The 13,010-nt window shown below is 35.1% G+C and overlaps 1 protein-coding gene across 2 annotated transcripts; it reads right to left on the reverse strand.

The window, feature by feature from the left end:
* Positions 1 to 2,078: 2,078 nt before the first annotated feature.
* LOC107779446 (dihydrolipoyllysine-residue succinyltransferase component of 2-oxoglutarate dehydrogenase complex 1, mitochondrial) lies at positions 2,079 to 9,872 on the reverse strand. 2 transcript variants are annotated; one of them, XM_075223139.1, is made up of 15 exons: positions 9,686 to 9,867; positions 9,463 to 9,535; positions 9,285 to 9,359; positions 8,297 to 8,357; positions 8,184 to 8,211; positions 6,716 to 6,786; positions 4,595 to 4,669; positions 4,443 to 4,498; positions 4,297 to 4,341; positions 3,910 to 4,185; positions 3,709 to 3,803; positions 3,253 to 3,343; positions 3,061 to 3,171; positions 2,730 to 2,924; positions 2,079 to 2,642 (listed from the first exon to the last, which is right to left on the reverse strand). In XM_075223139.1, exons 2-15 carry the CDS (start codon positions 9,511 to 9,513, stop codon positions 2,451 to 2,453), a joined length of 1,422 nt encoding a protein of 473 aa, XP_075079240.1. In that variant the 5' UTR covers positions 9,514 to 9,535; positions 9,686 to 9,867; the 3' UTR covers positions 2,079 to 2,450. The 2 variants fall into 2 exon arrangements, with proteins under 2 accessions (XP_075079240.1, XP_075079241.1); XM_075223140.1 differs by lacking the exon at positions 8,184 to 8,211 and having other exon boundaries at positions 6,716 to 6,800; positions 8,293 to 8,357; positions 9,686 to 9,872.
* Positions 9,873 to 13,010: the final 3,138 nt, after the last annotated feature.

The following is a 13,010-nucleotide window of genomic DNA, read 5'->3' on the forward strand; positions in this document are numbered from 1 at the left end:
TAAGACCGGTATCTGGCGTCTCGAAGCCACGGGGATTCCCGTAACGTCGGTACAAAAAGTAGAAGGTACAGAATCCTTTGGCCAAATTTCTGTCTCGGATGTCTCGACTGATGCTTAAAAGTCCAAAAATTTGTGAGGGGTTATTGTTCTCGGTACTACCGGGTATTGATTTCTAAGATTCTCATCGAAACCGGCGTAGCCTGCTATCTCTTCCAGTGTAGGAGTTACCTCGAACATCGGTGCTTCAATCTCCAGTATATTATACTGGAACTTTTCGTATGTTGGAGTTCCAACATAATATGCTGGAAGTTCATACACAGGTGCACCGATCTCCAGTATATTATGCTAGAACTTTCCGTGTTGCAGCAAAATAGTGGTTATTTTTCAATGACTTTACAAACGCTGGCTATTTTTGAATGACCAGTCCGAAAACTGGCTAGCCCGTGCTATTTTTACCAGGTTAATGAGTACAAAACTTTAAAAGAATTACAAAATTTTAAATTGAAAATCATGTTTGAGTATTCATTAAAAACTTAAAGAAAGAAGCACAAGTTTTTGAAAATAATAATCTTTCCGTTTTCCTATATATGTGTTATTTTCCTATTTTTAATATATATATATATATATATATATATATATATATATATATATATATATATATATTCATGTAAATTATATAAGTATTATCTATCATTTAATGATTATTCTACATTTCATTTGGTTTTATCTATGTAATTAGGGTAACTTGCGTAAAAATGCATATATTTGGTTAATGTTCAATTTTATATCTTTATTCTAATTGAAGGCAACAATGCAAATTATATGGGGAGTCCTTTGTTATTATACAAGTTAAAAAGAATATGTAAAAATCTAATTCAATCAAATCGGGATGAGAGGAACATGCATTTAGAAAGATTTTAACGTCCAAAATATTAGGGAAGGGAATTATATAAAATAAAATTTTGATTTTGCATTCCTTAATATTAGGAGTTTTTACGTAGTTCAAATAAAAAAAGATTTAATGATCAAATTCAAAGTCCTAATAGAATTTAAAGTTCTAAATATTAAGACTTTCTATCTACTTCAAATAAGAAAGACTTCAGAAATAAATTTTAGTTGATCTCAAATTCTTAATAATTAGGCAAATAATCAAATAATTTTTTTGTCCAATATAAACTCTATTTTAAAGGGAAATAAAGGCGAATTAGTTTTATTTCAATGTAAAATCTTTTCAAATAAGGACGGTTTTTATATGATTTTTGTTACTAATTTATGTGAAAGTTAGATGCAATGTTGTAACTATCAACAGGAAAATCTGCAAAATTATCCAAGCGGCAAAATGACCAAAAAATTAATTTAACATTTAAATTTAAAAAGATAAGTAATTAATCTTATTCCTAGAAAATACCTAACCCCGAAACCCGCATCTTTAAACAAAAAATTATTTCCCTTAACTCCATCACAACGTCTTCTTAATTAAAAATCTATTACTCTCAAAATTTCGATCTGATCCAAACTATGCCAGGATGGCCAGCACATTTTAGTATTCTCACAAGCGGTGATAATCAATACGAACAATATACAAATGAAATTGTGCACCATAGCTAGGTTTCTTGGATGGCCAAAATGTTCTCCAAGGGATATCTATTAAAAAAAAAGGCAACTTTTCAACCTATTAATTATATTAATATTGATATGTTTTAACATTGTTGCACCAATATTTATCAGTTGAAGGGTTTATATATATTATATTATCTACTATTTCATGAAAAAAATAAAAAAGATACAAATATTTTTAAATATTTAAATGCAAACTTTATCCTGATTTTTTTTTCAATTTCTTCCTAGTACTTAAATAATTAAATTGTAATTCAAGAAAAAATAGTAAAATTTGAGTAGACTTGAATGTATGAATATCCAGTGCATTTACATGTTCATAAAATAATAATATCACTTACATGCTTCTTTGTGCGTATGTAATATTTTCTTGTGAAAACTTATATGTAATATTTTCTTGTGAAAACTTATATTTAATATTTTCCACGCAACGCACAGATATGAATACTAGTTGCTTAGAATACTATAAGTGCCTTCTGGCATGAAAATATGCAACTCAAGGATGAATTTTCAAACGTGTATTAATTCCAATGCAGAAGAAAATACTGAAGCCAAAGAGCTGTAGGGCAGAAATGCAAAAAGACCCAATTCGAATACAATTACAGTTGGTATAATAATATATATAAACAAAAAATAAGCATAGTTGGTGAACCTCAGGGGAACGCAAGATCTTTACGGCTCTGCAAATCTCAAGTATAGCTTGCTGCAACTAAGTAAATAATCAGGACTAGAGCAACATCCAAGGCCTACAAAACTTTGCCATCGCCATTTATTCTGGTTCTTAGCTTGAGTGTACTCTCATGTAAAATAAAAAGCCAGAGGATGTTGCCTATTCAAACATCAAGGAGCAAACGACGGGGATCTTCCACCACATCCTTAATTCTTCTCAGAAAGAACACTGCCTCTCTTCCGTCAATCAGTCTATGATCATATGTCAGAGCAATGTACATCATTGGTCTTGGAACAATGTTGCCTCCAACAACCATTGGGCGACTGACTATTGAATGCATTCCCAAGATAGCAGACTACAAAATCAACCAGCAAATTTTCGATTGTGAGATAGGTTGACAGGGCAATTGCAACCACTTCCTATGTTGCACAAAGACACATACCTGAGGAGGATTTATGATAGGGGTACTGAGAAGACTTCCATAGACTCCACCATTTGATATTGTGAACGAACCTCCAGCCATCTCATCAATGGATAGACTTCCATCATTTGCCTTCTTAGCAAGCCCGTTTATTGTCTTCTCTATCTCAGCAAAATTCATCTGCTCAGCATTGCGGAGAACTGGTACGACAAGACCCTGAGCATGGAGAAAAACAGTGGCCAGAACACTCAAAAGTAGAACCAAAAAGAGAGAAGTTTGAAGGACAAAATGAGACTGATTAGGAAGTTTCCATGTAATCTAAAACTTTGAGGCAACGAAAGGTTTAGCTTGCCTTTGGGGTACCAACAGCAATACTGATGTCTATATAATCCCTATATATGATGTCATCGCCATCAATAACTGCATTAACTATTGGCTGACTCTGGAGTGCGCTAACTGCTGCCTGAAATATGTATAAGCATTTTACGCCAGAGTTTCACAAGAAGTATACAAATTAATAGAAAACAGCCTTTCCTATTCGTACTTTCACAAATCCAGACATGAATCCTAACTTCACTCCATGCTTTTCAACAAAGGCGTCTTTGTAATCAGTGCGGAGCTGCATTAAATTTGTCCTGAAAAGAGAACCAATGAAGAAAGTAAGCTCATCACAGATGCAAAACAAACATTTCAATACCTATGATAAATGCCCACTACACCTCTCCTATATCAGAAGAGCAAAAAATAGAAACGGAAGTTATAAACTTACAAATTTCAGTTGCCGTTTTAAAAACTTCTTTTTTATTGGTAGAAGTGCTGTATATAAAATTCAAGAAAATATTAACATCAAGATCTAAATCTTCCAAACCAAACTTGATCAATTTTCTGCTGACTTGGCACGTCTGTTAATATTCAGGTTTAATATTGGTTAAATAAAGATGCAGAAATATTAGCACAGAAAAGATGATCTGTTTAATACCAAATCACTGTTCAAACTTACATATCAACTTCATTGAACGTCGTCAGCATTGCAAATGTGTTCTGAGAATCTTTCAAACGTGTGGCAACTCTTTTTCTGAGCCTAGTCATGGGAACCTGTCATCAAAACAGAATTCTAAAGTTACACGTAGTAATTGCGAATGATGCATAAACAAGTATTGCCATGAAAATGAGATTACAACAGCATCAATTGTTGACTCACTCGTCTTTCCCGTTCTCTGGGGGGGAGTTGGAGTTCTGTAGGAGAGCGTTTAGGGGGTGGAGGTGAACTCTCCTTCGGCTTTTCCTTAACAGGAGTAGTCTCAACTTGAGGTTTTGCCTTCTCCTCTTTCTTATCTTCAGCTGGGGGGGATGGCTGAGGAGCTGCTTTTTCAGATGGCTTCTCAGATGCAGGAACATGTTCCACACCCTCACCAGATTTTGAAATGATAGCAACTTTATAGCCTGGTTCGACAGTGTCCCCTTCCTTGGCTACAAACTACAAATATTCAAAAACAGATTCAGAAGCCATTGACCCAAACATACAAGCAAAATAAACTTTTGGGGGGGGGGGGGGGGAGGCAGAGTTCCAATGCTAAGGATGTTCTACCTTTTGGATTACACCAGCTTCAGGACTGGTGACATCGATGGTTACCTGCCAAGTAAAAATCATTCATATATAAGCCATTAATCTCCACAGAGACCTAAGAAAAAGGTGAGACTAAAATCAACTAGATGGCATTTCAAGCTATGTACCTTATCTGTTTCAATCTGAGCAATTGGCTCATCAACTTCTACTCTATCACCAGGATCTGCTCAAAGAAAAGGAAAGAGGAAAGACAGTTCAGAGAATTAACGAATACCACCGGACTGAAGATAGATCACGGACAATATCAACAAACACATACTCTTCAGGAACTTGGCCAGTGTCCCATCACTTATGGATTCACCCATAAAAGGAACAACAGCATCAACCTGGTCACCTTCAATACAATTATAGAGAAGCAATATGAGAAGGGATAAGGTTTGACATACAAGAGGAGAAAGCAAATGAAAAAACAATTTAAAAGATGGAAGCATCCAGCAGATTTCAGAATGCACCTTAGATATTCCCCCATCGTTCAAACTATAAACCAAGTACAAATTTCCTACCAGTTCATAATTCTACTCCACCAGATTCTAAGTTATAAGAAAGGGTCAATAAACTTAATGAAGAAGCATCCAGCAGATTTCATAATGCACCTTAGATATTCCCCCATCGTTCAAACTATAAACCAAGTACAAATTTCCTACCAGTTCTTATTTCTATTCCACCAGATTCTAAGTTATAAGAAAGGGTCAATAAACTTAATGAATTAACTTCTCATGACATATTCTTTTTTTTTTATGGGTAAATAATATATTATATATATATTTGCACTAAGCTAGTGCAACAGGCGTAATTACAGGTTGTGCAAATCAGCAATTGCGTCTAAAATATCATCTACATCTGGTACAAAAACTAGTTTGCACCAAAAAGCAATCAACAAAATGCAATTGAAGTTTAAGGCACTGTATATTTCTTCTTTTGCCTTCAAAAATTCTACTGTTTCTTTCAAGCCAGACAGACCACCGGATAACTTGAGGAACAGTGTTCCAGGTCTTTTGAGCTTGCTTGCATAGACCCTCCCTGGTCCAGTACTTCAGCATTTCTGTAATGGAGTTAGGCATGGTCCAAGGCATACCAAATATTGAAAAAAACATGTTCCATAACTGGCTTCTAACCCTGAAATGCAAGAAAAGGTGGGTAACTTCTTCATATTGTTCTTCACATAAAGGACATCTGCTGCACAGCTTGAAACCTCACTTCTGGAGATTGTTTTTTGTGAGGCATGCCTCCTTAGCCACAATCCAAGAGAAGCAAGAGACCTTTAAAGGTGCCATGTTGTACCATATTTTTTTCCAAGGCCATAACTCATTGTTGCTAAAACCCAACATACTATAACAGTTTTTAACTGAAAATGCCCTTGGACTGACCCTTCCAACTGATAGAGTCCATTTTGGCGTGGTCCAAAACAGTGTTGCTTAGCATTTGTAGCAAGAGACCTATCCTCTCCATTTCCCAAATCACTAATATTCCTTCTAAGACTCAAATTCCAGCCTTGCGATGTACAGAAATCTGCAATTGCCCCATTGTGACACAACGATAGATTATAAAAATCTGAAAATTGGTCTTTTAGTGGTGTATGAACCAGCCATGTATCTTCCCAAAACCTGATTTTCCTTTCATTGCAAAAAATAAACCCATGTTTGACAGCTGTTTAATATCTATATAAGACCTCAATAAAACCCATCTTCCCAAAACCTGATTCTCATGACATATTCTTTCACAGCTTATGCATTCTAATTATTCAATAGGCTTCTATTGTCGTCTGCCCCTGGTTGCGAAGCAGACCTTGGGGGGATTACATAGTTTCCAGATGATGGGGTCAGTTCTTCTTAATGATATTGATGTCGATCATAATGACGATATGTTGCTTTGATAAAAGAAATTATATTCTTGTTGCTGGAGATGATATAGAACTTGACATGGAGTTGGAACTGCTTACAAGCTATGTACCTTTGGATAGATAATGCAAATACTTCTTTAACTCCCAAATAAGTCTATAACTAACAGCCAAACATTCGGCACAATACTAGGAAATAATAAAATACCTGTACCGCTGTTTAATATCTATATAAGACCTCAATCCCAAAAGAAAAGAAAAGGAAAGGTATCCAACTGATAAGTTTGATATCTTCACTAGAAGTTGTGGAGATGATATTCATTCAGGAGAGAAGGTACAACTGACTTCAAGGTATCCAACTGATAACTGAAAATGCTTAAAAACACTAAAGAACAGAGGAGATGGAACCATGATCAATTGTAGGAACAATACCAAGAGACGATATAACATTTTTGGACGATATCATATACATTGTAAGCATATGCATGACTAATTTCATTTGTATCGAGATTCCAGCAAAGCTTAATTACAATAGAAATATACCACTATTTGCACAGAATGGCCTGCTCCAATTCGGTAGCGTTGGACTTGACCAAAGATTGATAACAGCTCCCCTGCAAGCAATGTACTAATTCATATAAACCAACTGGACACAGACACACACACACATGTATATATCCACACGCGCACGCGCGCGCGCACACACACACATAATGGCAAAACTAGGAATTTTCCAAGGGTATTCAAATTTGAAAGAATTAAAAAAAAATTACGGCAAAGGGTGTTCAATATGTTATATACCTCTAAAACGTAATATTTTACATATATACACAGTGCAATTTTCCGACGAAGGGTGGTCAGTTACCATGTGGCTTCGCCACTGTGTGTGTATATATATAGTGAGAGAGTTAACAATCACCAAGTCTTGTATTTTTGCTAATTAACATGAAAGAAAGAAACTTCAAGCATCACAACAAGGTACCCTTACGAAAAATTATGACATCCGAACATTCCCGAAACCCATACAATTTGAATTTGGTAAATGCATATGGTCTTTGGTTGAACTGAAAATGAAGCATCCAGGCTTGATTTAGTACAAACCAACTAAAATTGGTAACATATTTAATTATCTGCGAATACTATTCCTTTTTCTATCTTGAAAGGAGATCTGGATATAATTTAATTCATGTTAAGACTTCAAGTGCTTATAAGCAAGCCATCTAATTTGCATTAGCCTAGTTGTTTGGTAGGAGTATATTTAGTTGGTTATAGGAAAAAATATGATATTCAGTATACTTCATATTTATTGAGTAATGGAATGAAATGAGTTGGAGCGGAATGGATATAGAAGAATGGATATAGAAGATTCATACAGCCAACCCCAGCTTGTTTGAGATTTGAAAGACAGATAGAAACAGGTGAATACTAATCCCAATATGTATGACACTATTGATTATATCATTTTAGTACATCCCAAATGCTTGAGACAATTTCAAAACCACATGATGTTAAATATGATCTTGTCGACAACAAAGAAATTAGTCACACAAACTTCAACAATTATAATATTGTCTTCTGACTATAAATGTGTATGATAGTGCAAGTCTTTAGTTAGCGATAAAGAATAGTGTAAGTCATTTAATTTGTTATTCTTTTTGGAAAATCAAGCTATGTGATATGCACACACTGTCGTTCTAATATAGGCACATTCAGTAACAGAGGTCTACCCATCTCCATCTCCCTTGTGGATAACACAGTAATTATTTAGAGCGCCTGAGTTTTAAGTTGCTCAAACGAGCAAATGAAAACACAAAAGCAGCTCCAAAATACTGAGCTAGGTCCTAAGAAATGCAAATAACAAATTTAAACGCAGCGGCATGGTGAATTTTACCAAGTTTGACCTATGCAGAGAAATGTAGAATGGCTAATTCAGAAGGACATTGCGCATTTGTTCATGCTCTAAGCCTTCAAATAATAAATGCAAGGTGTATTAGCAGTAATAGACACTAACCTTTCTGGCCTCAAATTCGATGAGCACCCTGTATTAGGAAGTAGGAGTTAATTATAACAGCAGCATGATGCCAGTATGAATGTATTAAGTTATCATAGATTAACTACACGTACCAGGTAGCATAAGCTGACTGAAATTCCGCGCATGACCACATTGTCTAGTAAGAGGTGATGTCTGTTCTCGTATTCAAAATAAGTTACAACAACATTCTAAGCGGGATTAGAAATAGAATAGCAGGAAGACCAATAGCATAAAGCTTCGCATTCAACATAATGAGGGGGAGGACAAAAATAAATGTCTGATGAATGGTTAAGTCTCAGTAGGGTTTCCATAGACAGTACATCATGGAATCTGAAAAGCATACTAAGTCAAAGCATAATGTTTTAGAAGCAATCATAGCGAGAAGGGCTAGTACTAACAGATTGTATAAGGAGAGGGTAAGGATAAACCACAGGCAATCTCAATAATAGATATGACTAGAGTACTGACATCGTAAAATTTGAATTAGATTCCTGAAATTTACACAATTTTTGAAACCAGTGCATCAAAAATCCAAAATAGATTTACTACAGCACTAAAGAAAACAATGTGAAAAACAACTTGATAACTTGTACCTAAATAAAAATGATACTTTTATTAACCCATAGTATGAACTGCCAATTGATTATGATATGAGTTGAGCTTAAAGAAAGAAGTGAGGATTCATATCTGCGACCCAACTTTGTTTGGGACTGAGGCATAGTTGTTGTTGTTTCTTTCATTAACCAATAGTATTAACTACCGATTGATGAAGATCAAGTATTGTAAAATTGTGGCTAAACTATGTGCTTGTCTTAAAAATAACAACATTTTAACAACTTACCAAGAAGTTGACTTGACCTTTAGGAAAATAGCTCTTCTTTTTCTTATTCTTTTTTCTTGGGGGGGGGGGGGGGTGCAAAAGATATTTCAAAATCAACCTAACGAAAATTTCACCTCCCTAAAACTACAGTTCGACTTTGTATCTTAATAAGAACTGGAAATCAATATTTACCGGAAGACAGGAAAAATCCGCTGAAAAATACAAGTAAAAAAGAATAAATCATAAATAGGCATTACTACCTCTACTGCTGCCGCAGATGGAATTCTAGATGTAGTTACTGCAGGTCGAACCGTATGCAGAGATTTCCTTACACACTGTCCCAGCAAAAGAAAATTTTTCGTCACATCAAATAACTTCACCAACTTATTGTACAGAAAGCATTATATATCAAAACAAAAGCCAAATCAGGACTCTTACCGAAGTAGAAGAGGCGCTAGAAACGACTTTGCGCCTTAAAACGCCCAACATCGCAGCTTTTGATCTCTTAGAACTGTTTAATCAATAGCACAAAATATATATTTTTTAAAAGTCGATTGACACAAAGGCTCCAAAAGCACACGTTGAATGACCATACGCGTACGGAATATGGCACTAAAGCAGATCTTGCGTAATATGAAAAGGAGGAAAGTGAAAATTTGACCTGATGATGTAAATGAGAGAAGATCAAAATTCAAAGAGAAAGGTAGGGTTCGAGAAGAAGGCGCCGATTGAGAATTCGCCCACGATGAACTTGTTCTGAAGCTGCTTACTGCTTACCTTTCTTTATCGGGAACTTTTTCCTTTTTACTTCGAGAAAGAGCGACTCGATGGACCTGTCAGCTTGTCCCGCAAAAGAGTCAAATTGTTTAAGTGTCAAATGGGTGGGTCCGATTGGATATGGTCCGGGTAAAAAATATGTAATGAAAAAATGGATAAATTATTCGACCTTATCCATATTTAATAAGGATAGAAGACGGAATAATATGAGTATTATCTATGTTTTCTTGAATATGACAACTTTGGGAGAATTCCTAATCTTTCAAACTTGAGGAACCCCAATTTGAGGCTTTACAAATATAAAAGTTAAACTTATTAGTCATCCATTTTATAAATGTATAATATGGTTCTTATCCATATTTGATCCATTTTTAAAAAGTTCATTATCCAACCCATTTTTTAGTGGATGATATAAGAGGTTAAGTGTTTTCTTTTAACCATTTTGCGACCCCCTAGTTATGGTGGCAAAACGGAACAGTTATCGCTCATATTATTCCCTGGTTGGATAATAAATTTTTAAAAATTGATCAAATATGGATGAGAATTATATTATTCACTTAGAAAATGAATAACTAATGAGTTTAATTTTACATTTATAAAAACTCAAATTGGGGGTTCCTCAAGCCTTGGAAATTAGAAATTCTCCCAAAAATGATAATAATATTCAAAAAGCCATGGATAATATGGTTACCCATATAATCCGATGGTTCACCCGTTTTATCCGCATTAAATATGGGTCAGGTCGGATAATTTATCCGTTTTTTACATTACTCGTTTTCGACCCGCTCATATCCAACCCGACCTGTCCGTCTGTCTCTCCTACTTACGACCTTAGAATAGCAATATTGCCCCTTCCAATTTATTGACGTTATTTTCTTATTTGTCAATTTTGAAGGAAAAAAATGATAAATTTTTTACTTTTATTATAAATTTCAAATTTTATAGACACGTAAATATTAAGATATATTTAAAATTATAGGTTTTAGAAATTTGCCTTATACTTCATGACAAGATACATTATACAAAACACAAATTGAAATGTAGAAAATATAAAATAATAACAATATTTCAATTCTAAGCGAGTTGGATCGGGCCATAGCGATTGGAAAATAAATAAATAAATAAATAATAATAATAATAATAGCAATATTATTATTTATTGCTATTATTGTGATTACAACTTTGCTTGACCACTACTATCTCTCCTTCCAATTATTATTCAATTCATAGGAACACATTAATGATGTGTTCGCAAAGAGATAGATACCTTCAAAATTTTAAATGGAAAAGAAGAATTGAAAGCAGGTCGGTTGAGTACTGCTATCGTAAACAAATTTTAAGAAAATCCTATAGCTTGTTTAGTCAAGCTTTCGATATCTGCCTATTTTGAGAAAAAAAATCGGTCATATAAGTGCTTTTCAAAATGTATTTTAAAAAGTAATAGTTTTATTTGGTTAGCCTTTTTTTAGAATCCAACCACAGACTCATCTTGCGTGATGACGAGGGATTTGTTATTCAATTTGGAAAAAGTACGTTTACCAATATTAGAGTATCAATTTATATCTGGCCAAGGTTACAAAATGCTTGGTGAAAAGCTGGTTTTGCAAATTTTGAAAATAACTTCTGCTACTATTTAAAAATACATTATTTTCTTAAAACCTTATCCAAATACCTCACTAGGCTTTAATTAATTAATTTCACACCGGTCCTAACTTGCAAAAGATTTACATTATCAAAAAGTTCGCAATTTCTCAAAATTTATAGATTCATACTTGTTGTTTTTGCAGCCTAAATAAATATAATGTTTGAATGAATCACGAAATGAAAACCATACTCTTCAAGCAAGATTTGAAAGAAAAGAAGAAAGACGAAGAAAAGCATACTCATCGAAACAAAAATATCAAAGGGAAATTATTAAGCAAGATTCTAAGATCAACATAATATATGTCCAGGAGACTAGATGAGTGGTGACGAAGGCATGGGATGTAGACGAACTTAAATTATAGTACTCAAGAGGCAACAAAGGCAAGAACATGGTAAGTATTTTAGTTGACAGAGACCTCAGGGAGCTAGAGGTCAAGGTTAAAAGGGTAAATGTAGGAGGATGAGTATTAAACTTGTAGTTGGAGGGCTTACTATAAACATGATTAGTGCATATGCTCCTCGAATAGGCTTGGACCAAGAGGTCAAGAGGCAATTCTGGGAGGATTTGGATGAGGTGATGCGTGTATCTAGCACACCGGGAAGCTTTTTGTTGATTTCAATGGCCGTATTGGGGCTACTACTATAGGTTATGATAATGTGCATAGCAGGTTCGATATTGGGGATAGGAACGAGGGAGGTACCCTACTATTAGATTCCGCTAAAGCTTTTGATTTAGTAATAGCTAACTCAAGTTTTCTGAAGAGGGATGAGCACATGGTCACCTTCCAGAGTACCACGGCCAGGACTCAGATTGATTACCTTCTCTGCAGAAAGTGTGATAGAGGTTTATGCACTGATTTCAAGGTCATCCCGAATGAGTACCTCACGACCTATCATAGGTTCCTGGTAATGGTACAGGAGATCAAGATGAATAGAAGGAAGAGGGCAATGTACAGACAAACTAAGATCAAGTGGGGTAACTTGACTAAGGACAAAACTCAGGAGTTCGGGGAGAAGTTGCTGACTATGAGGACCGGGAGGAGTAGGGGGACGCGACAATGATGTGGACCACGACAGCAAATTGCATTATGGAAGCTTCTAGAGAGGTCTTAGAGATCACAAAGGGTTATTTGGGGGACACAAAGGGGACTGGTGATAGAATATAGAGGTCTAAGTAAAGTAAAAGTAAAAAATGGCTTATTTAAAACTAGTGGAGAGTTGATGTGAAAAATAATACATAGCACGATTGGTTTAAGAAGGCAAAGAAAGAGGCAAAGTTAGCGGCTATGACAGCTAAGACTGCTATATTTGGACGTTTGTACAAGGAACTTGAGGGAAAACAATGACAAGATATTGTACCGATTGGCCAAGGTGAGAGAGAGGAAGACCCATGACTTGGACCAAGTGAAGTGCATTAAAGACGAGGACGACAAAGTATTGATGGAAGAGACACATATTGGACAAAGATGACAGACATACTTCCATAAACTGTTGAACGAAGACGAGGACAGAAGCATTGTGCTAGGTGAGTTGGAGCACTCCAAGAGTTAGCGTGATTTTTGGTA

This window comes from Nicotiana tabacum, chromosome 10 (genome assembly GCF_000715075.1).
Source record: "Nicotiana tabacum cultivar K326 chromosome 10, ASM71507v2, whole genome shotgun sequence".
Taxonomy (NCBI): domain Eukaryota; kingdom Viridiplantae; phylum Streptophyta; class Magnoliopsida; order Solanales; family Solanaceae; genus Nicotiana; species Nicotiana tabacum.